General features: G+C 40.2%; 1 protein-coding gene across 1 annotated transcript; it reads left to right on the forward strand.

Moving 5' to 3' along the window:
• The first annotated feature begins 692 nt into the window (after positions 1-692).
• Positions 693-27,869, forward strand: ezrb (ezrin b). Its single transcript, XM_058613828.1, has 14 exons — positions 693-779; positions 2,465-2,575; positions 8,577-8,660; positions 14,395-14,490; positions 15,838-16,112; positions 16,679-16,762; positions 16,862-17,008; positions 20,197-20,293; positions 20,914-21,077; positions 23,236-23,366; positions 23,818-23,978; positions 25,088-25,180; positions 25,325-25,564; positions 26,379-27,869. Exons 2-14 carry the CDS (start codon positions 2,564-2,566, stop codon positions 26,541-26,543), a joined length of 1,749 nt encoding a protein of 582 aa, XP_058469811.1. The 5' UTR covers positions 693-779; positions 2,465-2,563; the 3' UTR covers positions 26,544-27,869.
• The last annotated feature ends 19 nt before the right edge of the window (positions 27,870-27,888 follow it).

A 27,888-nucleotide genomic window follows, 5' to 3' on the forward strand; every position in this document is an offset into this window, starting at 1 on the left:
ACAATCTTAGTGAGTTACGCCCAAATTATATATGATGAAAAATAATAATGGGCTTAAGCCATTCTTTCCTGATTTTCTTAATAAATGTTCTTATACATTTTTGAATAATACTCAGACAATTTAACACTTTGGGCCTATTTTGATGAATATTGGAATAAATGTTGGACTTGGTTTGAAGTTTTGTTTTGATCAATATTCGCTTACAACTACTTTTTAATTTCTTTAATTTCAGTGTTATCTGTTTACACCACAGTTGTGCTACATGATGTGGATGTGCAGTTATATATATCCTGTTACATTTGTGTGGATTATGGCCATTTTTTTACTACTTTTTACTTTATTTTCTAACTTAAAGATGCAGAGAGTCAAAGTCAAAGGTTCAAGGTTACTTTCTGTTTCTGATGATGTCACTTCTCACTTGTAAATGTGATTTTTAAACTTTAATATGTCCTACTTATACCCTATAATGATAATATTTATTTTGTGTGTTAGTTTAAAGTGAACGAATGCTGCTAAATCTTCTGTGTTATGTGTATGTCTGTCCCTGACACAAAAATGAATCTGTGTTTGGTTTTGTGTGCAAAGCCCGACGAGTCCCTGCGGGTCCTGGTTTGTGGACCCCTGCAGCCTGGCGGTGAGAGCAGGAACAGCAGGCAGAGGCAGCGCCATGTTGCTCCTGGTTGAGCACAGACACAGGAGGAGGAAGAGGAGGAGGAGGAGGAGGAAACCTGCAGCTGCCTGTGAGAGACTCTGTCGTGTCGCGAATCACACCAGTTTGGGTAAGATTTTCTCCGTGTTTTTAGGTAAACAGAACTGTTTGTTGTAGCTGAACAAGTCCACAGAAGTTGTTGCTAAAAACATGTGCACACTTTATTTCCCGCGCACTTTGTGTCTGCGCTGCACAAAGGATACACATCTCAAAACAGGTGTCTGTGGGATTATAGTGAGTGAAGCACATCGTATTGTAGCCGCACTAGCTCTCTCTCTCTCTCTCTCTCTCACACACACAGACCTTCAGTTTCCCCAATTGTATTATTGTTATTTATTGTTTTACAGTTGTAAATGTTTGCTCTCCTGAAGTGAAAAGGTGTCCTTTCTTGTTTGCTGTGCTTTGGTTGTTTCCCCCTTTAGCTGTGTGGTGTGTGAGCCTACAGTGAGTGACACGAGAGATAAACGAGATTATATTCTGTGGAGATTATCACGGCTAACATTTACAGTGTAACAGCGTCACTTGTCTTCACTGATGGTCACCTGTGTTACAATGTTGTTTTGTGTTTCTAACAACAAACACGGTCGTGTGTCATGTTTGTCTCCACTCCACTGTGAACTGGGGTGTTGGTTTGTGTGCAAATGAATGCGTCAAAATAAAAAAATAAAAAAGAAGAGTAAAACAGAGCAGGGTGTGGACTATTAACTTTAACACAGCCTGTGGGTGAGGCCAACTGAGCTGAGTGAGGACCATACCTAACCTGCCTGATGCTTACATGAGTCAAACGCGTCAAAGTAGAATCCAAGTCAAGGACTTCCTGTTGAAGATTTCAGAATAAAGCGAATACAGGAGTATGTGAAAAATGATGACTTTGCAAGACAATTTTTACATAGAAGGAACTGTTTAAATAACTGAAAATTTGATCTGTATACGGCTGCAACAATTATTGGATTCATTAGGGATGGGACAATACCACTTTTCTTGTGTATGATACTGATATCATAAACTCAAGTATTTATCGATACTGATATTAGTGTGTTGAGCCATTTCAAAAACTAAATATTGTCGTGATAAACAGCCCAAACCTGACTCAGCTAAAATGTTTTTGCAGATTTTTATTTAAATTTTACCGTGTGTGCATAGTGAAGCATTGCAACATATAAGATTTTTGGAATTCCTTTAATCTTTTGTCGCATGTTTCGCTATGCACACAAATTGATTAATACAATAAGCAAAAGCACTTCAGATGAGTTGTGTTTGGGCTGTTTATTTCTTATTTTTGAGAGAATAATATTGGGAGAAGTATGCTTGTGAAATAACCCTTCAAATTTCATAAATGGTCTAAAATGACTGTATCGGATTAGTATCCGCATTGATAGATACACAAGTTTGGGATATCGGTATTGGACACAAAAAAGTTGTAAGATTATTCAACTATTTTGTCGGTTTGATTTAATTAAAAGTTTTCTTTTTTTAGCTTCTTTAATGTGAATATTTTCTGTGGATTTTTGCTCCATGTAACAAATAAATCATTATAAAAGTGAATCATTTCGGTTCGTGGACCAAACGAGACATTTGTGCTTTTACTTTGAATGCGAGGCAGATGTGTTTCCGGTGCCGTCGTGTCATCCTGCTGACAGCTTGACGGAAGTGTCGGTGATTCATCGTGATTCAGGAGTGTCGAGCTGCTCTCCGCCGGGTTTAAGTAACACTCAAGTGGCTCAAACTCGTTTCTCTTCTTTTCTCTGCTTCCAGACAGACACGGTGAGAAAGGAGCTCAGCCGCATAAACACACGCCTCTTGTGAAGAAAACCCGACAGCTCCTCGCAAAAGAGCCACGAACAGGACAGAAAAATGCCGAAAGCGGTAAGAAAGCGTTTGATTTATTTCACATTTTCACTCTCTGCTTGTTGTATCACCCACTCACTCACTCACTCACTCACATGTGTGAAACAGCGTACTTAGTGTTCGTTTTCTCACAAAAATATAATTAAGTGACTTTGACTGATTTGAGTGTGACCTAAAAATTGTAGTTATTTTGTGTGAAAATCTGCCTGTAGTTAATTCAAAATTCAAGCTAACATGTAATTCTCATTTCATTTAACATATTTCAGTTTTTCTAATTTGGTGGAATAATATTGAATCACTTTTTAATTAGATTTTTGAACTTAATTCGCACTTTCACACACATACACAGTATTCTTATTTAACACGGTCTCTGTTAAAGGGTCATTCCATTCAAATCACATGCTCACTTTATATCCCAGGGGTGTGTCATATGTACATCATCCTATGACAGAGATGTGAGACTTTAATTCTTGGAAAAACACACACACACACACACAGATAAGCAGTGATTCATTTATAGTGTGTTTACATTGTAGGAGGTGGACATGGTCACAGGATCCATACTGTTGTTTGAATTATTCTGTATTTGTTCACATTCTTGAAGAAGACCACCTCTCGTTGAACCTGTTGCTAAACGGAGACATATTAAATCTGTGTCAAACACTCTTTATGCCATTTATGGCATAAAAACTAAAGAAAAGATGGTGAAGTTGCGGAGTCCTGACTCACATTGCCCCACCCTGACTGCTACGTAGAATTTAGCTGCACATGTTCCGCACGTTCCTCCCGCAGCTCAGTGTTTGGAAACTTCTCGTAGGCGGTCTATAATGGTGTATGTATATTGTACAGCATGAAGGGAAAAAGTGATGAGAAATGAGTAAAACACACATTTCCAGACATGATTGAAACACAGGACTGTGAGAGATCATGATGACAGATGAGCTGCTGCTGAAAAGAGCGGCGTGTTGTGATGACAATGACGTAAGCCCGGTCAGCAGCAGCATCATATAAAGTGTGTTGTGGGTTTGTTTAGAATGGCGTCTGTGTTGTCATGAGCGTCGCTGTGGAAATGTCTGTCTGATAGCAGCTGCCCTGTTGCCACCAAACAACATTTTTTTTTTTATTTTTTTTTTTTTTTTTTTTAAAAGACACTAATATTCAACGGATTTTATTTTCTCATGTATATCAAGAAGTTCACACTCTCTCCCCAGCCTTCACTGTCCAATGTCACCTAAACAACAGGAAGCTTTAATCAACTGTGAACTCCAAGTTTTTATCAATGAGATATGCAAATAAATGAGGGGTCATATCACAACTTCAGAGCAATAAAACGTTAAAACAGTTTGAAGTGTGTCAATAGCCAGAAACATTACAAGTAGTAGGAAAGGAAAGAATTGATGAAAATTATGAATATATTTCCAACACAAGTTTAAATCCCTTCTGCTTTCTTTTAGTGCCATGTACTAGCATTTTACTGCAAATAAACATAATACGTAATTCAACTCACTTTCTAAATATCCATGGTTTAATATCAGCTTGCTTATGATTACGGTGTAATTCCTAATTTTTCACATTTACTGCCAATGTTGCATCCAAAGGGATAAGACAGGCTTTCCGTAGTCACTGTCACCGTAAAAATTTACAAAATAAAAAAAGTTGAATTATCATAAAACAAGGCAAGGAAATGTCTTCAGTCCACACAACACACCCCAAATGATTCTAAATGCTGTATAACATGCGCCAGGCCCATATGTGGCGCTGTAGTGCCGCTACACCAAAACCAGAGAAGAAGACATTAAGCAACATTACCCGCAACATAAAGCTTTTTATTATGAGTTAGTGAGAAACCGAGACAGGGTGACTGAGGAAAGAAAATAAAAGTTATCATAAAGCGAAGAGACCAAACAATCTCCAAACACCAGAAGATGATGACGGAAGTAGCGTATTGGTTATCTACACAAAAAATGCAAGGGTGGCATTTTGAGAATTTCCCATTCAGGGCTCCCAAAATGCCCTTTCTGTGTGGAAGAAATGTATTCGTGATAAAAAAAACCTTGGCATATTCACCAACACTCCTTTTGGATGTGATTGTAACTCATCATCTTCACTCCTGACATGTCCTACTAAACAAAATGGTCAGTGTCATATCACCACAGTTGTTTTTATTTGAAGTAAGTAACACTCAATCAAAGGATAAAATTGTGAACTTGCCTGAGGTTTCATTCTGAGTGACACAGCAACCTTTTAACACAGTTTGACCCATTACAGATCAGATACCTGGCGTGATATCTTACATTCCATTGTGGTGCGTTTGGTAAAGAGGAACTGGTTTTATTTCAAAGCACCAAGACGATCGGTGCTGGCAGGGAGGTTGGATGAGATCAGACGTGCAGTGAAGGCTCCTGCACTCGAGCGTCTCTGACTCATGTTTCACATAATATCATCTGAGTGACACATTGTCAGCAGGAAACGATGGTTATCCTCGGCTCTCCCAGAATCCTGTTTCCTCGCGGTCACGGTGCCATGACACAAACCATACAGTACAAGGTGTGGTCACAATCAACATGTATGGGTGTTTTCCTTTTCATGTCTAATGCTATTGTTGGTATTTGTTTCTTTAAATAATTAATAACTCCCGTCATGTTCGGAACACCCTCTCTTGTCCTGATTGATGGAATCCCCAAATGGTCACCATTGGGGGGGAAACTACTCTCAACAATCGGCACAAGCCTTGATGAAAGCCACAGTGGGTTTTTCCGTCTCCATCCTTCCATCCACTGCTCTACATTCAGATAGTCGCAGTCATTTATGGCTATATTGCCCTCAGTTGTGTCCCCACGGCAACTCTCTTTGTAAAAGACTGTGTTACAGGCGAGCAAACTATGCAGGGGGGTTAAATATTGATTGGTGTTCTCTGAAGAATGCAGTGTAGCCTATTCACTCTTTAACTACTGAGGCGACAAACACCTCATTCCTCTAACGTGACACAGAGCGGCACTTTAAACCTTGCCGTTGTAAAAGCTGTAGGGCAGCTTTTCAGTTACATGTTTGCTGGTCTTGGTGAATGGCTTGATCGATTTCATTTTGCAGAATATTTCCAATTCCTGTCAATGAATCATTTCATCTCAGTTAATGTGCTAGTGAAGTGAATGTCTTGTAAAACATTTTTCAGACAAAGAAGCAATTTCAAGAAGCAACCTTTGACCGTAGGCAAATTATTTGTCACTATTTTGGACAATTCAACGAAACATTAAGGCAGTTGCTGGCATAGTTGGACACCTTTTTGGCAATTTAAAGAGAGGGATTCTGTATTAATGGAATATTTTCTTTTTCTTATTATAAAATTAAGCAAATGACAAAAACAAAAGAAAACACAGAAGGCTGTAATGATTACGTTTCTATGTTTTGTTTGGAATACAGTGAACTAGTTTGTCTAGTATGTTGATGGTTTGTGTGTGTGTGTGTGTGTGTGTGTGTGTTTATAGTAAACATCAAGGTGTAGTCCCACTGAGTTAGCTTAGCTTGAGCTTCTTTTGGACACTGCCATGCTAACTGTTGCTTTATTCTAAGCTAACACCATCAAACTAGTCAACTAGTCTCAGCGAGAAAGAGAATAAGTCTATTCAAAATATTGAACTGTCCTTTTTAATATATCGCTCTAAAGAGAACAATATAGATATTTTTCTCTTTTTTTTTTTTTAAGTGTGGTCATATGAGGTATTGATAATCTATCAACACTGACCAGGCTGACTCTTTGGACTTTTCTGCGGGAGAGTGAGTGGTTTACAAGCTTGAGTTTCCAGCAGTGAAATAAATCATAGAACATAGGGGTGGGAATCACAGGGTAACGTGCGATACAATGTGCGGCACGTGGTCCTCGATACCAATAAATCAGTTTATTTTAGAGCGCCTTCATTTGTTAATCAAAGTCACTGCCGATGACGTGTCAATACCTCATCCAACCACACTTCTAAAAACTACCATCAATACCATGCACAATGTTGATCGTAATGATGACATTAATCTAGTTTTTTTTCCTCCGAGTTGCCTTGGTTACCATTCAGTTTGTGTTGCTGCTGTTGTTTCTTGGTTGCCACGGCTTTGTACCTCGTCGGAGTCTTTGAAAAACATCTGTATGTGTCACTAATACGGGCTAGATTTGCGAGCCAGTGCTTAATATTATTGGGCTGCTCACTACAGTAATTACCTGTTTAGCAGGGTTTTATATGGTTCAGATGAACGCCTGCACTTTACTCTGAATCTGCTCATTGTGGAACTCTGGGTCGTTGCCGAGTGTATTTTTAGCTTATGTGTCATGTTTTCTTTACCTCTGTGAATGGCCTCAGTTTATTGTGAGTTACTGCTGGAGGACTTCTTTTTGAGATCGGATATCACTCACTCGCTCTGTGGTTTCTGTTTGCAGTTCTGCTCCACACATTCACATGTTCCATTCGGTGCCTAGGTGTTTCTCTAGCTGCTATAAATAAAGTGAAGTTTGAAGAAAACCCTGAAGTGTCAGAGCTGCTGTTGATGCACAATAATCATTTTACGCGAAGGATGTGGCTTCCTTGACAAGGTTTTGATCTATTCTGTTGCTGCTGTTTTTTTGGGTTGTTTTTGAGAATCTGACCCCTCCAGGATGCAGATGATGATAGCAAGGGGCTGCTGGGGCTGAGGCTGCAGCTGAAAGGGGAGCTTTGTTTTGCTGTGTAAAGTAAATGCAGTGTTCCTACTTTCTCCCCCTCCTGCTGCCTCTGCTTTCTAGATGTGTCTTGAAGCTTGTACAAGCTGCTCTGCCGGGCAGTTCATTCCAAGAGTTTTAAATTGTGTGCACATGTGGCCAAACTACAACCTCCCTGGGGGCTCTGAGTGCGACATCAGTTTAATTTTCATCCGTTTAAAAAGTTTGCCATTATATAGCTGAAGTTTTTAATCCCATGGGGCATCCTTTAATATCCACTGTCTAGACAACTGTCTTCTAATATCCTGGAACGTGCCTTGGCGAGGTGGTTTCCAGTCAATGCAGTGATAGGATTTGCCTTCCCTGCAGGATTGAAGTTGGTCACTGACTTGTTCAGCCTGTGTAGCTTACTATCTTCACAGAAGTCGATGGTGCTCTGACTCACCAGACGGTTAGCAGTGGGCGTCATTGAGATTTTTTTTCAGTGCCGCTCACAATGGGCTGGAGTTGAAAGATGTCACTGGCGTGTTATGTTGGCGAGCTTTCTCTCTCCCCACTGTGTCCACTAACCTCTTTGTGTTATTTTCACTGGGCTGTAATAAGTTCAGTCAATACTTGGGAGAGTCTTTGTCTTCTCATAAAACCCCGCAAATACCAGAGACATCTGACATTATACGCACAGGAAAGCACTTTAGTGTGTGCGCTACCTCAAAGCAGTTATTGTAAATATTGTGTGCGTTGTTGTCGCTGTGAGGCCTTTGTGTGAAATTCAGATGCCACCTACAATACAGAATATTGTATCGCATATTATGGGACACAACTGACCTTTGTGTAGTGCGCCAGTCATTTGTATATTTGTAATGTGCGTTAATCACTGGGGTGGATCTCTGTAAGTGGACACAACATTTTCTGTCCATGTTTCAGGTTCCAGTGAGGCTGGCTGCCTCTTTGTATGAACAGGTCATTCTTATCAATCATTAAACAGGAATACATTTGCCATTTTCCTGTGAATGGGAGCTGCCTCATGTAGTCCATAATAACACACGTGATATTTCTAGCCAGCCCGTAAATATGGTGTTGGATATAAATGTTTTATTACAGGGCAGTGAAGGGTATTGTCCTATCATATGTTTCACATTGTGAAATCTACTCATTCAGCCGGTCTGTCTCAGAGATAAACACTGCGCACTGTGTATTTACTCTGCAAACACACACACACTCACACTCACACTCACACTCACACATCAAAGCAGCACTCTGTAGTACCTCGTATTGGTCGTCCCTGTTGCTCTGACTCGGCTTCTGAACTCCTTTTTTTCCCCTCATGTTTTTCCACAGGTCAATGTTCGCGTCACCACCATGGACGCTGAGCTGGAGTTTGCCATCCAGCCCAGCACCACCGGCAAACAGCTGTTTGACCAGGTACAGTGACAGTCGCATAAACACATGAGTGCAAATATGGTATCACATTTATTTTAGTGGAGCGTTTTATCTTTATAATTGAGTTTATACACAGGGAGGAGATCAGTACAAATCAAATGATGCAATTGCAGGAAGATTATGGTCATAAAACTAATGACATATAACGTGTTAATCAATGAGTTTCCAGGTTACTGTTCTTTTAGTTCAATCATTAGTCATTACTACAAACTACTGACAACCTGCCACAGCCTTTTTTTTTTTTACCATGATGCATGTTACATGAAGTAACAGGTGACTGCCCTCATGATCGCCTCTTCAGAGCTCCTTCCATTCACGACACCCAGGCCCGAATATGTATTTCCTGCAGATGAGATTAGAGGAGCTTTTGGCCTCAAGAGTCCTTCTCAGTCTCTTTCTCTGTCTCTCAAATTGGATGCTGAAGTTTCCCATCAATCACAGTCTGCGGTTCCTCTAATTTTGTCACCAAATTAGAGGAAATAGTCGCCACATGTTCATGAAGAAGTGGAATGTCTTAGAAACATGAAACAACCTAAAACACAGATTACTGATGGTCTGTTTTACTTTCATATATCTGCCCCCATGTTTTTGCTACATGCAAATGATACTGCCTTTAGCATCGATAATGTGAAATTTAGATTTTGGCCCTCTTCACCTCTGCTACATGGCCTCGATGGTGACTTTTGAGGTTGAGAAGTGTCCAGCGTTTACACACTCACCTTTTTAACGGTTTTGAGAACACCATCCGGTCGAGTGTAAGTTCTTATGGTCATATATATGCATACACTTACTGTATATCTGTGGGATTCTGACATGTTAATGGTTTCTTGTGGTGAATACTGTCAGCCTAACATAGACGAGAACAAATGGAACATTTATTGAACTAATGATAACTGGAATTAGTGATTTATTATGATTTTACTGTACAATCCCAGAGGAAGTTACAGAGTGAGGTGTGGCCACAAAAATATTTTTTTTTTCGTTTGTGGTTGTTCCTCTCTCTCTTGCTTTTCAGGAAATATCAATAATTTGACAAGTGATCCCCTTGTCTTTTGTAGTGTCTCACACCATTTTCTTGTTAAATGTAGCTTTGTCTTCTAATACAGATTTGTTTTGTCATTTTTTTGTAAATGAACACTGCTTACATTTGACCTCAGATTGATTGTCCCTTACTCTTTCTTGAGGTGTGTATTGAATTTTTAATTTAGTTTATTAATGTTTGCTCATTTTAGTATATTAAGTTGTGTAATAACCAGAATTATGCCACGTGAGATTTTATTATTAACCTGAACTTCCCCGCTGAACTGCTCACTTAGGCTATTGTTTTTTTTTGAGTAAAGTTTTATTTTAACTCGCTCTCTTCCTCTTTGTCAATGCTGTTGCACCTAAAATTCAAATGTAGATGACATGTCATTAGCGTGAGCTCTCTCGAGGCTGTATGGCAGCACAGGGGGGAGGAAAGGCATTGTTTTAGCCACTTCCTGCATAACTCGTTTTTCAATAGCAAGTGTAGCCGCCTGTGTGTGTGTGTTGTGGCTGCACGTCTGGGGATTCTCTTGTGAGTGGGGAACATTTTGGTTCCAAACACAAAGAAAACATTTGTATGCAGTAATGTTGAGCGTGACTACATGAAATGGTTTAAGACCCAACTGAGTTTGTTGTAAATGATGTGATATTTTTTATTTTATGTCAGTGTATTCTGGTTTAACTTGTGGTTTCGTCAGAGAAAGAGAAAGCCACTCACCTTTGACATCGTTCCATTTATAGCTGTTGGTAAATATTGGTGCCTACTTGTTAGAATGGCTCTCTCAGTGAGATGTGCCCCAGATCATCACCCACTCCCTGTGTCAGACAGCTCGCTGCTCTACTGTGGTGCAAACATTTTTTTTATTTATTTATTCGAGATTGGGAAACAGTCTGTTTAGCTTGATGGCTTATCTGAGCAGTCTGCTACAGATGAATTATTCTGGGAGTTGCTGCTCGTGGACGTGTCCCTGAACTCAGTGAGAGGCCTGATTCAGTTTGAAACTGTTGCCTCAGCTGCAAACGTCTGCATATTAGTCACAGTGTGTTCGACAGGTTCTGTGGAAATGCTGAGTAACAAAAGTGAGCTCACTCTCAAAGTGAATGTGAGCTCTGGTGTGGCCCGTGTGGTCAATGCTGATCATAGCCTTAGTCCCCGTCATGCCGCTCTTAAAGAGAGACGCCTGCCACTCCCCTACACACCCACATGCAGTTTCACCTCCATGTGAGTGTGTGCTGCTGCTCTTTTCATTTTGCCTTGAGGTGCAATTAAAAAAATAAATAATAATAATGATAAAAAAAAAATATATGTATAAAGTGATGGCTCTATATCAAGAGCCATCACAGTTTACAATAGATGTACTGTTGTAAACTCTCTCTCTCTCTATATATATATATATATATATATATATATATATATATAGTTTACTTTCAGCTTTTTGACAAATTACTTTGTTTGGTTAAAAGCTGGAGTGGGATTCATTTTAAACACGCGTCAAAAACACATCAGCATTTACAAAATCAGTTAATCACTATGTCTTGAACTGAATCCAAGTCTGACAGGTGCTAGGAGCAAAATAAATGAAACAAGTTCTCTTAGACACCCAACCCACATGTGGGGAAGAAAAAAACCCCAAAAAACTGCAAACAGCTGTAAACACAACAACTGGAAATTTGGACACAACTGACATTTCCAAAATACTTCTACACGTTATTCTGCAATAATAAACCAGAATGCACTGTCTTTGTAACACTTTCTTTGCTGTTTCCCTTCAGTCATAATGAATGTGTGGTCTGACAGTAATAGACCACTCGCCGCCTCAAAACGCAATCTTTCATCTTTGTGCTGGTAGTTCCCTATTTGGGGCCCGTCAGGGCGAGCCCCTCCCTTCCCCTTTCTAAGCTGCTGGAGGACTTAATTCGTCATTCAGCTCGGAGGATGCAGTGAGTAATGCAGTTTCAGACCAGTGGCATTCCTCTGGCTCACCACACGGCCCGTGATCCCCAAAACTCAGACTGCAAACTTTCCCTCTCTGACAGATGACTGTGAGAAGACGAGGCTGCAGACCTTTAGCTCCGTGAGCCGGTGAACATGGGATCTGTAGAGATTTGAACCTGACTGCAAAGCTCTCACTGCGTTATCGTGTTTCTCAATCATTGCCAGAGTTAAATAGACGTGTGCTTCGGCTTATAATGGCTCATAAAAAGCTGCACTCTTAAGAACTGGGCCTCAAGATTTGTGTGGTTCTATATTCATGTGAATTTAGTTAGGACACTACTTAATAATAATCACCTGATAATATTTCCTGGGTATTCGCAAGTGTTAAAAAGTCTTAAATTGTACTGGAAAAACCGAGTAAAACTCCTCGTCTTCTGCTTTTAAGTCATCTTACTGACAAGAAATATCTGAGATGTTGAAAGCTCTCAAAGTGCGCCGGAGTAAAACGGCAGCCCATTAAAAAGTCCTGGCACCCTGTCAAACCAGCTGCTGTGATGTCACTATACTGAAACCTGTGTTCCTAGATTCCGATTTAAACCTCCTCTAATTAACTGTATCATTTTCCGTGTCTCTATCAGCAGGTTAAAGATACAGTGTGCACACCGTTTTGCTGCAGGTAGCAAATTCTCATCTATTACTCAACCGAAGTAAAAGACACTGAAGGTTTGGTAAGGTATCCTGAGAAAAGATGTTTGTTTCTGAGGCAGTACCAAGACTCTCCACAGAAGCTTAGCCCCCTGAGAAAAACACTTCAGGTATCTAGCACTTTTTCTCTGCCTCTCGACCCTGCAGACCCCGACGCAGGACCATCATGAAAGAGGCTGATTGTTTTCAGGGGCCTTATAAGTTTCGTTGCTGGTGAGATGCAGCCTGAAGTGCTCTCTCATTACAGGCCCCATTCGAGTGGTTGTTGATGTTGCTGTAAATGCAATCCACCCGATGAAAGCCATTCATCTTTACTCCCACTGGTCAGGCTACCCTTTTATTTTGTGTCGGCCACCAAGACCGAGAGGTAGATTTTAATTTTAACCTTTAGTGGGAGATAGACAGTGGGGATGGGCTTGACCAGAGTGCCAGAGTGGTGACTTGAGGTTTTTTTCAGACATCTTAACATCTCACCTGGTGACTGGGTGGGGAGTTAAGCAGGGGTGCATTCAAATAGGGTCTGACACATATGCACATACTCTTGAAAAATCATGAATTCCTACATGGGGCTTTAGGAAAATAACTCTGCCTCTCCGAAGGCCATAAAGAGACTCTGGTCGTTGAGGTTTCTCGCAGAAGCCAGTGGAAAATGGCAGCTCCTCCTGCAGCACAAGTGATTATTCCAGATCTCAGACTGGGTTTTCACTTTCTTCTTCAGTTACACAGGCAAAGTTAGTTTGAAACGGTCATAAAATTGCTGATCTAGAGACATTTTTCCAAGCCTGGCCATGCACTGTTTCCAGTGCGGTGGAAATTAAAACTGTGTGCATAATCTGCCTTTTCGATGTTCATCATAATAATAATAATAATGATAATGATGAGTTGTGGCTGTTGCTGTTTTGCCAGAGAGAAACTGGTCTTGTATGCCGGACCAGACTCTCTCACTCCCTTCTCACTGCAGGCTGCCAGCATGCCCTCCTCTGATACTGTATTACTTTTCTCACTGGTGAAACAATGAGGGGAGTTTGTTCAAGAGTTGTTTGCAACACAGAGCGATAAATGTTTCTGTAAAGTAATGTAACATAATGTTACAGGACAGTTCTCGGAATTTGTCCAGAATGAAATGTGCTGATGTAGAGTAGTTACAGAAGTAATCAATTTTCTTATTCCAGTGTGATAGAAAAACAAGTTTAACTGGGTCTCTGTGTTTCAGTGACAAACTAAAACAAGCAACATCAAGACCCTAATAAGACCTATTTCACTAGCTGCTTGATTTTATATTAGGATAGCAATATATGTACATACTGCTTGTCTTCCGGGTGCTTTGAGAATAGACTAAAAAAGGTACACAAGAATGTATGGATATAAGAATTGCATTCTAAATAATTCACCCTAATATTGGGCTTAAATGAGTGAAATAGTAGAATAAATCAGCTATGAAAAAAAAAGATAATTCCAAGACACTGTCTTGAACTTTGTCATGTACAGCCTTTTAAAATACATATACCCATGTGTTCGATCTGAGGCCTTCGTCAGAAAGTCCAAACAAGTTACTCATTTACCGAAATATCAATAAGCAGATCCATCCACAATGAAAACAATTGTTAGTTGCAGCCGTAGACTGTAATCTCAAGACATACACTTATCTGTTGAGATTAGTCCATTGTCTATAGCTGCAGAGAACAAACATGGAACATTTTAAATATACTCTCTTTATCCTGGTTGATCAAATTCATACCTCAGGCGTGGGAGCGTGTAATACAATGAGGGTTGCCCACCGGATTAACCTGGTACCCGAGAATGTCGCCTTAAGGTTAGATTGTTGCCAGCATCTTTCACAAAGCCTTCAAAGGCCTTTTTTCCCCCTCCGCATACTCATTATTTTTAAGGCGTAGAGGTGTAGTGTCATTTAATATCAGTTATATCATCAGCTCATAATCTGTTTTCTTGGAAGAGTTGGTTCTTTTGGAAAATGTAGCCAAATCAGCATTTGTCAGCCATAACACAGTAAAACGAGACATTTAAGACTTTCCCTTTATTTCTGTGCAGGTGGTGAAAACCGTTGGCTTACGTGAGATCTGGTATTTCGGACTACAGTATATGGATGGCAAAGGTTACTACACTTGGTTGAAACTGGACAAAAAGGTAAGATCCGGCTGAAATCACGCACACTCTACTTAATTACGTGTCTTAGTATCAATGAGGCACTGTTTTGTACACACTTATATGTATATTCTATTATCCTTTGCTTATATTCTTTTATTTGCTGGTTGGAGTAGTCACCGGCTGAGGAATTTTCTTAGATATGTTCTAAAACAAGTTAGTTTTTTGTAATTTTTTTTTTATCATTGCAGTAAGTACATTTCTACCCAAATCTACTGTAATTCAGGTAGCAAACTGACATAAATGAATCCAAACTATATCTATATAAAGTATATCACTACTTACCACTACCAGCTTTTGCAACACTTCTTCTTTGGGAGTACAGTGAAGTCACAGGGAAGGAATGCGTTCTTTTATAAGGACGATGCAATCAGAACTCGGAACTGTTTGCCCCTCGGTCAATCAGTAGCCACCATATTGCACCATGTATGTATGTACTGTATGTACGTTTCCGCTTGACATGGCTCCTAATTTTGAATTTCAGTTCTGGTTTCTGTTTGTGTTGGGGAGGTATTAGTCTGCACTAATAATCTCTCAGAGGGGAGTTTCAGTAATTTTACTCACCAGAGTCTTTTTACAGCTTTTGTTTAAGTTGTACAAAGCCTACTGTGTATTTACAGGAAACTGTGAGGAAAAATTGCAAGGCACAACAACCAAAAAAAGATATAATCTTCGTTTTTCGATTTATATCAGGAAGAATATACATTTGACTTAAATGACTAATATTGCAGAATTAACCACAGACTAACATGTTTACAGTAATAGACAAAGATCACGCAGTTAGCTGAGCAGTGTGTGCTGACACCGTGCTGCAGCTTATCAGCACAAAGCTCACAAAACTGGAATATTCACGGTCACATAGCAGTTTCCCTATGACTAGTAGCTGTAGAAATGAGGAAAAACAGGTACATTGTGTAAGCACATACTGAGATTTATAGTAATTTTTTTCCCTCTAAATGAGAATTATAGATTTCCTTGTGTAACGTAACGTATCCAAGAAATTACGTGCGCTTGATGCACCGACAACCACCACAGTATATACTGTCACTGCGTATTGTGCTGATGGTGATTCTTTTGTTCACAGATTATTTTGTTTTTTCACTAGTGATGCTATTTTACTGCATTTATTTGATAGGGACAGATGCAGTATAGGCACAAAATGGTGGCCTCCATAAAGCAAGGCTCTTTCTATAGCTACAAAAAGTATTTATAGTAAAGTAGTAAAACATTTTTACCAAAAAACGTATGGGTAGTGTATTCAATATTTGCCTGTAAACCTTCCCAAATGTTAAACACTGGACCTTTAACTATGTTTTAATGTGTCTCCAGGTGTCATCACAGGACGTGAAGAAAGAGAACCCGCTTCAGTTCAAGTTTCGGTCCAAGTTCTTCCCAGAGGACGTGTCGGAGGAGCTGATCCAGGACATCACCCAGAAGCTCTTCTTCCTGCAGGTGAAGGAGAGCATCCTCAGCGACGAGGTCTACTGCCCGCCAGAGACGGCCGTGCTGCTGGCCTCCTACTCCGTTCAGGCCAAGTTTGGAGACTATGACAAAGAAGTTCACCGGCCAGGATATCTGGTTTCTGAACGCATGCTCCCACACAGGTACAGGAGAGATTATCAAATGTCGCTCGAGTTAAATCTAGATCAAAAGGCAAGGTTTCATGTTAGACAAAACCAAATTCCCCTTCCTCTAGGCCATGGGCTGCCCCAGTATAACTGCACACATATACTGTACACATTAAAATTTAAAAAGGCAGAGAGCAACAGTTGCACCACAGCAGTCCAGAGAGAGTTTAGCCTCAGTCATGTCACATGTTATAAATACATGGTAATAATAGAAATAATGATAAAAGTCTGCAATTACTTCACAAAGGTGACTTTATGTGTATGTATCTACAGGTTATTGCACAGGTTCAAACCATGTCAGTCTTGACTCTTGATTTTCCAGTGCACAGCTCAGTTGCCACTGTCGCACCCCATTCTACCTTTCCTCCTACTGCAGTGCAAGACAAGTAAATAAAATACCAAACTAGTGCAGAAAAGGATAACATTGCACCTCGGGGAAATCACCACTTTGCCTCTGCACAATGCACCGACAGGGAAATGGATTCCGTAATGTTACTTATCACACGCAAACGGCAACAATAATAGATGGTCTTTCTCTCTAGAGTCCTGGAGCAGCACAAGTTATCCAGAGAACAGTGGGAGGAGAGGATCCAGGTGTGGCACGAGGAGCACGGTGGCATGCTGAAGTAAGTTTCACCCCAAAGCACATTTGACCACACATATTTATTTATAAGCTGTAGTTGGTTGGCTTGATCGTGTCGTTAATTGTTTGACATCTGTTGCAGGGAGGACGCCATGCTGGAGTACCTGAAGATCGCCCAGGACCTCGAAATGTACGGAGTCAACTACTTTGATATTAAGAATAAGAAGGGAACAGAGCTGTGGCTGGGAGTGGACGCCCTGGGACTCAACATTTATGAGAAAGACGACAAGTAAGCATTGTACTTTGACCAAATCCCTGAAGTAAACAGCCCTTCTGTCAGCATCTGTTCCGGCTCTTGAGTTCTGCGCGTTGCTGGCGGGCAGTACTGTGACACAGAACTGAACTGGCCCAAGGCATGTCTGCACTTAATCACTGTTCCTGCTTCTCGGCACAGAGTATGACAGAAATATCAGTGAGGGCCAAATGGATAGAGTCCTCTTTGTCTCCAAAGACACAGTTGAACATTGAAACTCAGCAGTTCTGCCTCTTAATCATCCGGTAAAACAAATGATCAAATCTGTTTTTCTTTATCTCATAATGTGGTTTAGGATCTGTGCCCCCTGCTTCAGGAGGACGTCATGGTTTCAAAGCACATACAAGATGCATGGCATTTGCATGACAAATTATTCACATAAAAATTGTGCTATACAATAGTTTTTTGTCATGGAAGTCCAGTTTTTTTTCCTATAATAAGGGCTTGGCAACTATTCAATCACATCAAACGTTATGTGAAATGTTTCTCTGTTAAACAAAGGTATATTGTTTTCTGTCCATTAAGGATTTTTAAACTTAGTGATAAACTTTTTGACCTTATCTTACAGCCCCACCTCGAACTTATTACTAGCTTTTGCCACATCAAGGCTCAGCAACATTTGCTCCTTTTTTGCATTCATCATTTGTTTTGTTTGTTTGGCCTCATGGTGAATGAGACACCTCCTCTTTGAGACCTGGCAGGGTTTGACCAGCATCCAGCGTAGTCTGGGTCATCATGATTGCCCGTGTTGTTTGGGAGATAATCACCCTGTGTTTGGTGAAATGAGTTTGCAGGTCTCCTGTGGCTGGTTGCCTGGTCTGTGAGGTTACAGGAGTGAAGTACACTGTGTTAAAGGAGCATTCACTTTTCAGTCACTGACCCTGCGCTGGAAAGCCTTTCAGCTGCACTCTGGCTCAGTGCAGCTCTTCAGTTTGGAGCTCTTCTCACAGTGAAGTGGCTGTTACAGGCCAACTTCTCTTGAAGCACAGTTTGGTCTTTGTCACAGTGGAAGAAATGAACACAGCTTGATGGTGACAAACTGCACAGCGAGTCATTTGAGGCTTTTAATTAAACCTATAATGGAAGATATTTTTTGTTTGACATGAGCATGCGGTTCTTTTCAAATCTAAATTATTTAATTGCTCTTAATTGCTGTTGTGTTGGAGTTCTCTCATTTTAACCCCGATTCGTAGCCTCGCTCTGACATGAAACCTCCTGTAAGCGTGAGAAACACATTGTTAGGGAACATACAAAGTTCTTCTGTCCTTGTGTGACTCGGTCTTTTTATGTGCTCCATGGGATCAGCTTAAAAAAAGGGCCTCTCCTCCACTGTGCCCTCTGCTGTAACCATGACTACGCTAACTGGTTTTTCAAGCTGTGCAGCACTTAAGAATGTGAGGCTAACCTACAACACTGTCTCCAATGAGAGCAGGCTGCCCACAATGCATTAGTGCAGCTAAAGCTTCGCCAAGGCGCAGTCTGGTGCTGGTTTAACTCCTTATTCTCCTCCTTCCTATAGGTTTTCTAAACAACTGTAGTCAAAGGTCACACTTCATCTGTTTAAATGTTGGATATGCATCAAAAAGTGTGAATTACCACAAATCTTTCTGAACAATTTGTATTATATTTCTAAATAATATTTTTCTTACCCTGACTCAAACATTTAGTGCAGTAATAGTTTAGTACACTGACTGAAAAAAAAAATATTGAGGAGATAATGTAAGTAGTCATTAGTTAAATTAACCTTAACCCAACCGATGGATTTGAGACTGTTAAAGGGGTTAAACAAGTAATTTGCCATGTCATGTTAATAACTAATGAAATCAATGATATTATCAGTGAAAATACTATTTAATTTTATGATTTATATTACATTTAAGTGGCAAATTGAGTATTTAAGTTATTTAGCCAGATTGCAACAGAACCTGAAATGTTCCTATTTTCACTAAATGTACCAGGAACAACAGTGAATTCCTTTTGACATTAATCATGAATGAAGTGCAGCTTAATAAAGATGACTGATAGAAATATACAATCCCTAAGATAAACATTCTCTCAATTCCACAAGCGTGTGTCAGGGTCGGTAAGTGAGTGAAATTCCTGTCAGGCAGCGCAGTTTCACAGTGAGCGAGTTTCGCTGCGAGGTGGAGAGCTGCCTTTCTAGATTACAACACTATGAGCTGGTCCATGTTTGCGGCACCACTTTGTATTGTGTTGAATGGAATTGGCTTCCGTTCAGTCTGTTTGGCACAACAGAGCGGGGAGCCACACCCCAGAACAGTCCCTCATAGAGTGGATCTATAGGAATCCCTGTTCACTCAGTTGGAGAGATGGTTACTCTCTGCTTTTTCTGATTAAGGACTCATTATGTTGACTTAAAACTTACACCATCTACCAACTAATACTTACTTGATTGTTCATTCATTTGCCTCGTTTGTTCTTAATTTAATCCTTTAATTTGAAAATACCATTTATAATTGTTTTGACTGATTAACAGTCCGACAATTTGATGTTTTTTTTGTCAAAGAAAAAGCAGCAGATCCCCTTACTAAAAAGCTAAATCCAAACTTTTTTTCAAGCAATTGATTCAATTTATTATCAAAATAAAGATACTTTATCTGTCATTTGATTCGTGGCCTTATTGTTGGTGCTCTAATTAGAAATATTAACAATGAAAATGAGCTTACAGCTAACTGTGAAACTACTGTATTATACTACTAACTATAGATAACAATAAACTAGATTTGAATAGAACCTTTCATGTTTATTTTGTTGCTTTACATCACTGTGTTTTAGTAAGAACATAAAACAGGGAAGTGGCTTCATTTCAAAAAAAGTAAATCTTATGTAAGATTTACTTAAAGAAAGAATTTGGTTTACTGTGAAGCAAGATTTCTGAAGATTCACCTCAGTATGTTTATTTTTTAACTGTCTAACCTGTCTAACCTAACTGTTGATCGTTTATACCTGTAGTGTCTGATGACGTAAACATGCTAAAGTTGGTATAATGTGCCCTGTTTTACTTATATCAAAATCAAATGTAATGACACCCAGAATCCTAAGAATTAATCTGTTATTTTTCCTTTGTAGCATGATTTCCTTCTTCTTCTCCTCCCAGTGTCACAGTATTAACGTTCATGTTCGTCTGTGTGTGACCTCCTCAGATTGACGCCAAAGATCGGCTTCCCCTGGAGTGAGATCAGAAACATTTCCTTCAACGATAAGAAATTCATCATCAAGCCCATTGACAAGAAATCACCTGTGAGTACCTCTTTAGGTAGTATTCAGATTTTCAGCAGTTTTGGTTGCAGTTTTAAGCTCTGTGGTTTTCTTGGTGTCATTAGTCTGACTAAAATCAAACCAGACTTAGTCGGACTAACATACCTGGATAATGTGATTCATAGTCCGATTACTCCTGCATGTATACGCTTAGTTGAACTGGGCATGCACCAACGACGACGACGTATAAACTGCAATACTGTTGCCGGAAATCATACAGCAGTAGCGGCATCTTTTTTCGGACAACACAGCAACCACAAGAGCCATGCTCCATTAATTTGTATCACGATTAATGTACAGCAGGTACAAAACATACAGAACCACAGCACGATCCATCTCACCGTCCATCTCGTTTGTTTTCTGTGACGTAAGGAAACTGATTAAGTACGCACTAGCTTGCAGAGAGATACAGCGCCACCTACAGAGGTGAATTATAAATCAATTTTCTCCTCCGCATGTATACTCGGGCTCGGCAAGTTGTCAGATTGCCTTCTAGTCTTAGTCGGACTACGGCCTGTATCTGCAAACCGCGTTGGTCAAGTTGCAGGGGATTCTCTCTCTGCCCTCATTCTGATTGCTCGCGTTTCTTTTCCGTCTTTCAGGACTTTGTGTTTTATGCCCCAAGACTGCGCATAAACAAGCGCATCCTGCAGCTGTGCATGGGCAACCACGAGCTGTACATGCGTCGCCGCAAGCCGGACACGATCGAGGTGCAGCAGATGAAGGCTCAGGCCAGAGAGGAGAAGCAGCAGAAACAGATGGAGAGGTACGCAGAAATCTGCACAACACACATTTTTAAGAGTCATTTGGCACATTTTGGGTTTCAGAATCAGACGAGTGATTTAATTTTGCTCAATTTAAAGTTATTTGTGTCAAAATCTAATTTAAATATGCCATAAAATAATATATAAATGTGAAAAGCAATAACACAACTTATCTATTATCTTATGTGTATTGTTTTCGTATCTGGTTTGTAATACACACTCACTTAAACTTTTATTTTACAGCAGTTTAGGGCTGCTACTGGAGATTTTATTCATTATCATTTAGTTTGCAGATTATTTTGTTTATAAATTTGTCCAAAATCCGAACAGATTAATTTATGTTCCAATTTTATGTTTCACCACATACTTAATAATACATAATACTGTAATATACATAATATTGTAAGGTCTTTCTGCCTTATGTAGAGACTCCACATATAGACCTTTTTTTCTTCAGCTCAAGCTTTTATTTCCTCAATTCTGCCGTCATTTAGAGGAAAAAACTTCATTGTGTTTGATCAACATTCTCTAATGAAACAGCCGTAAAACTCCCTATACTGTCTGACCTGCAGCATGTTTGTGTTTCTTTTAAACACACACCTTTTATGATTGAGCCCCAGCAGAGCATTTATCTGAAACTGACAGTTTTCTGCCAGTGGTAGTCATCACTCATTCATGATTCTCAGCTTAGAGATATTTCCCCTGCAGCTGCTCTATATGTAAAGTGGAACGACCATTCATCAGGGTTACAAAACAACATTCCTGTTCAAGTATGGGAAATGTACTTCCTGAATTGCCTGAACTGAAAGTGAATGGATGTTGACCCTGGTCTCTCAGCGACAGCTGTCGGGCCCACTGTCTGTCCTCTACAGCTGTTCAAACATGGTGATGTAACGGTGGTGAGCAGACAACACAGTAAATACCAGAGGGAGAACCATTAGATCACCAGGTCCCCACTGAAAGCGTTATAGTTCACACACACACACACAGTAGCTCTCAGTGGTCAGTGTCCAAACAAAGGAACAAGGCAGTCTCTGAGGAGCCCTCAAAATGAATATGATTAAACCTAAACCTGCAACAATCTGACCAAAGCCTCAAAATCAGTTCAGGAAACAGTTGAATCATTTCAAGATGAAAAGGTTGTTTCAGCTACTTTGTAGTGCAGTGTATCTTACAAGTAACAGTGAAAGCAGCAGTGACAAACAGAACTGTGTGGGTTTTTCCCCTTGATTTATAAGAATTAATGTGTTAAGTGTTAAGTGTTCTGGGAGTTTTTCAGTAAATGAGTCATCTTTGTGCAAAGCTTGGACTCTGGGGATCTGAGAGGAAGAGCAGATCAAAATGTCAATTCAATTCAATTTTATTTGTATAGCGCCAAATCATAACATACATTATCTCAAGACACTGAACATAGACAACATCAAGGAGAGCAGAAAACCCCAACACTTCACATAATGAGCAAGCACGAGGCATCAGTGGAGAGAAAAAACTCCCTCTTAACAGGAAGAAATCTCTGACAGAACCAGGCTCAGAGATGTGCGGTCATCTGCCTCGACCGGTCGGGGTGAAAGGAAAATGGGGCACAGCGGAGAGGTGGGGGACAGAAAGGAAAAGATGAGAGATGAGGTAGAGACAGAAGAGAGAGAGAGAGACCAGGAGCAGATACACAACAACTGTATCAAGTCACAAGTTTATACAGTCAATGATATCGACTTTTAAAAGACTTGTCATTAATGCTTCGTTAACTGGCAGAATTATTTGAATATTGGGTAATTTCATGATAAAGACGCAGACTGAGTGGGGAAAAATAAGCAAACAACCAGAGCTAACAACAATGTTTTGTATGTGTGGTGAATACAAGGTAAAGATAATTCTCATCTGTGATCTTTAAATGAATTAATCCATAATGAATGCAACCATAATATGTTGGTGGTTCTAGCAGCTGTTGCCATGACGCCCTTTACTGGCTCTCGTAAAAGCTGATGGTCATTAAAGGTCACTGGTACAACTTTTAATCACGAGGCGTCACCTGCAAATCATTAAAAAAAAATTCAGAATACTAGTCTGCGGCTGTGACTATTGTTTTCCCCAGTGACTGTACATCATGTAGTGTGTGTCAGCTCGCTTTGTCGGCTCATGGCGGCTGTGTGTTATCTGCAGGGCCCAGCTGGAGAACGAGAAGAAGAAAAGAGAGGCCATCGAGCAAGAGAAGGAGCAGATGGAGCGAGAGAAGCAGGATCTGATGATGAGGCTCTACCAGTTTGAGGAGAAGACCAAGAGGGCAGAGAAAGGTGAGATGGGGGCGGCGAGGGGATGGGAGGAGGCACAAAGGGACCCGGTTCATCCATCACTTGCCCTAAATTACCAAGTGTGTGTGTGCAAATAATTACAATAGAGAAATGATGTGGGTAGATAAATTCTTGGCTAACAGGTTGTGTTTGCAGAGTTCTTGCAAACACTTCATTTATTGCCGTTAGGGGTTAACTGATGGTGGATTTAGAGTGGGTTTAAAATGTGTGCTTAATTTAATTTTACTGCCATTTCTGTAAACCAGCAAAACAAATCTCCCATGACCCAGCTTTCCGTCTCTGGAAATGCTAAATTATAAATGGCTGGATAATAATTAGGTTAATCGTGAATTGATATGGGTTACATTTTTGTACAAAAAAAAAAAAAGCTAATGCTGCAGTTTGCAGCAGCATGTGTCTCACATATCGCTCACGTCGTCTGTGTTTTTTTTAGATCTGCAGGACCAGCGCCAAAGAGCCTCCATGCTGGAGCAGGAGCGAAGGAGGGCCGAGGAGGAAGCCGCTCGCCTGGAGGCGGAGCGTCAGGCCGCCCTGCTGGCTAAAGAGGAGCTCGCCCGCCAAGCCGAAGACCAGAAGAAGAGTCAGGAACAGCTGGTTAGTGCTGTAATGTCACAGTGCATTCATTTAGAAACTGAAAACTAGACTTCCTCAATTTTGTGTCTTGCTCCACCAGTAACTTTTATTACAATAACCTTTGAAGATTTAAAAAAAAAAAAAGTCTATTCTCTAGTGTAGCTCCAGATAAAACCATCTAGGCGAGTAGCATCGCGCCCCTTTACTTCAGACTTACATCCCCCCCACCCCCACCCAGACCACCCACTAGAAAGCTGTGTTTCCTTTGACAGTGGCAGTCAATCCCCGGCACTGTTCCTCTCACACAGACACCTGCTGCGACACCTTTTATACTTGAACCCCTGCTAAGAAGCTTGTGTGGTGGATTAACGTCGACTGACCGTGACTGACAAACGTCTCGGTTTTTATCGGAGTTTAAAATGTTGGAGGCAAACAAATGGCACCTCAGCGGGGAGCAATTGTCTCGCTGCAAACCTTTTCACTTTCACGTGTCTTTACGACGCACGCTCGCAGTGAACAGCTACGGTGTTTAACACCGAGTTCAGTTCTGGTGAAATAAAAGCTGTTCACATTGTTGTGGCCGTCAGGAAGAATGCACCACAACACCCAGAGTCTGGTTACATTTCATCCACAGACTGAGCTCAAAGAATTGACCTCTTTTTTTTTTCATATTCACATTATTGTGCTTTGCATGGTCGTGAAAGTACAAGTTGAGAATGCTTATGGAGCTAAAATCGCTGTGCTGTCAAATGTCTTAGTTTTTTAAATCATGACCAAAATGAGCATAAATTTGAATATTTGCTGTTCTTCAGAAAGATATCAGGAAGTGTTCACACGCCTCAGTCACACTTGAAGCTTTTTGCACTTTCTCTTAACGTGTTGATACATGTTTTTGATTAAATGAGATTATTCGCTGGTGGATGCAATAAATAAACGTAGCTACTTTCTAGGCTTGGTGTATTTACATAAACAAGACATTGGACTGCACAAGTCAAATTTTGTTAGAAACAACAGGAATTGTGTCTGATTCAGAATACTTTACCTGTAATTCATGTCCTAATTTACCCTCTTTTTTTTTCCCAGTTGTTAACCTTGAGTATAATTGTATCTACCTTTTTGTCTTGTGTCAGGCGGCAGAGTTGGCAGAACACACAGCCAAGATCTCCCTGCTGGAGGAGGCCAGGAGATCCAAGGAGGATGAGGCCAACCAATGGCAGCTCAAGGTGAGCGCTTTAACTGTAAAAAAAAAACACCCCATAATAAGGCTGTGGGTGCTTGTAATTTTTCTGCTCTAAAAGAAACTAATGAAGTCAGAAAAAAAATTTCTAATGCACCTCAGTGATTTATTGTTCCACTTTTCTCACCAGGCCCAAGAAGCTCAGGATGACCTGGTGAAGACTAAAGAGGAGCTGCACATGGTGATGACAGCGCCTCCACCGCCCCCTCCTCCCCCCGCGTACGACCACATGGACTACAACAGCGACAGCGAGGAGAACGTCAGCACGCACAGCGCCGACTTCCACATCGAAGGCATCAACGACCACCGCATGGAGGAAGATCGCCTGACCGAGGCCGAGAAGAACGAGCGTGTCCAGAAACAGCTGCGGGTGAGCGGACTTAACTATGCTGTGGGCTGTATTACTGTCCACCATTTTATTGAATGTTCAAATTATAACAGTGTCTAGAATAAGTACATTTGACCTAGGGCCAAAAAGACAAATTTAGTAAATCTATATTGTTTGAAAAGTAACTAAAATTTCCCGCTAACTGTTTCTAGTGTCTTAAAACGTCTTAAGTCTGAGACAAAATCCCACATATGTCAGTGACAGAATCTCTTTTAAATCAGTTTGTATTTTAGTAAATGCTGTCCTTTTTCTGATTAAAAATAATTTATAATTTGTTGTTTTTTAAATAAACAACAAAGACAATAGCTAATGGCACTAAATTCCTTACAGCAGCTAATGCTGCTCAATTTGTGTGTAGGCAAAAGAAGAAATGGAAAAAAAAAGAAGCTTCATCTGGATGTTGAAAGATTTAAAAGTTATTTCAAAGTGAATAAAACCAGTTTGACCTAATTCTTTGATCCGAGTTTCACTAGACACCCAGCAAAAAGTACAAAAATGTGCGCGTCCATTGCTCTTGTTTGTGGACGTCTTTGTTTAAATTCACATCTGTGTGCATGCGACAGACGCATGAACAGCCCGTTCTTTTTATACACTACAGTATATACAGTTGTTCCTTCATGTAGTGGAAAAATACTCTATTCTCTACTGACAATTCCACTATTTTCAGACAAAACTATGTTTTTTTGATGACTATAAAAGATGGCGGCAGTGCTCAAGTCTGGTTTGATTTGTATAAGCAGTAGTGTTGTTTGTCTTGTCCTCTTATTTCATGCTGTGTCTCCTTCCCTGCCCTCAGGCGCTGACCTCAGAGCTGGCTCAGGCGCGTGATGAGACCAAGAATACCCAGAATGACCTTCTTCACTCTGAGAACGTCCGGGCCGGCCGCGACAAATACAAAACCCTGCGACAGATCCGACAGGGCAACACCAAGCAGAGGATCGACGAGTTTGAGGCCTTATAAGAAGCCCCCGGCCCTCAGCTACACACCCCTTTCTGAACGGTTGACTACATCTCGCTCTCCTCGGGGCTGACGCGCATCGATGCACAAATCAGCACACAGACACACACACACACACGCCCACACTCACCATAAGCACAGCAGAAGCACCATGTACAGAGATGTGAGCCTGTGTCGTATGTCTGTCTGTCAGAATGTGGGGCTTAGCAAAGACCTTGTCAGAAAACTTAGTGCCAAAACCTCCTCTCCTCTTTTGTGTTTAATATCTTATTTGTGTATTTGATTGTGCAATTTCATGAGTTCTGACCAAATCATTGTTATTTTTATCCGGACATCATCATGATGATGAAGTAGGGGGGGACTAGCCAAATTTTATTATTATTTCATGATGTGCACATAGAATGTATGTAATCCAAGCCTGGCTTCTTCTTCTTCTTTTTTTTTTTGATGTCTGTCATTTGTTGTGTAGGAAGAAAAGTATCGTCTTTATTTGCGACAAGGGGAGAAACAGTATACGCAGAAAAAACGTTTGTTTTTGTTTTCCATTATATTTGAACACTTCCATATATGTTTAATATTGCTATACAGTAGTTAAAATCAAGTATGAGATATATATATATATATATATATATATATACTGTATATGGGACATTTAAAAAAGGGTATTTTCATCTTGGTTTGTATATTTTTTTCGCTATCTACTAATGATCAAGACATTTACTGTGTTTTAAAGGTTTTATATATTGACCAAAGTAATAGAAGTGTTCCATACGTTTTGTTTTTTCCTTTAGGTCACTAAATTAAAAAGATTTAATTATAAATTATTATTTTTTACTGTAGGAGAGATCCAGCTGTATGACATGGAATCAGATAAGGAGATCACCATCTATCCTTGGTACTTTTGATTTTTAGTTCACAACATGCTGAGGAGCGTCTGTCTTCAGAGTCCCATGTTTGGACTGGGACACTTAGGTTTAATATATTTTATTTCTGTCTGTTCTGTGTTGTGTCAAGGACAGTGAGAGATGAGCACAAGTTGTGTGCTTTTTCCCCTCCAAAGTGGCCTTTTTCCCTCTGGATTATATTAAAAAAATGTAAACCTTTCTTTTACATGTGTGTGTTATCCAGAATGAAGAGTTTGTGTCACAAATGACTTGCCCAGACGGTGAAACACCAACATGTCACTCTCTTCTCTCTGGACATGGACTAGAGTAGCATCTACTTACACTGTAATGGAAACACACAGCTCTGCTGGTCTTTGTATATTAACAGGATTTTATAATGAGGTGTTCAACATATTGGCAATAAAAAACAAAATCTATGATTCCACATTAGTGTCTATTTTGTA

Source organism: Solea solea, chromosome 17 (genome assembly GCF_958295425.1).
Source record: "Solea solea chromosome 17, fSolSol10.1, whole genome shotgun sequence".
Taxonomy (NCBI): domain Eukaryota; kingdom Metazoa; phylum Chordata; class Actinopteri; order Pleuronectiformes; family Soleidae; genus Solea; species Solea solea.

Coding starts and splice junctions, on each gene's coding strand:
- ezrb (XM_058613828.1), top strand. Junction 14,491..15,837: donor GGTTGAAACTGGACAAAAAG/GTAAGATCCGGC, acceptor ATGTGTCTCCAG/GTGTCATCACAGGACGTGAA. Junction 25,565..26,378: donor GTGTCCAGAAACAGCTGCGG/GTGAGCGGACTT, acceptor CCCTGCCCTCAG/GCGCTGACCTCAGAGCTGGC.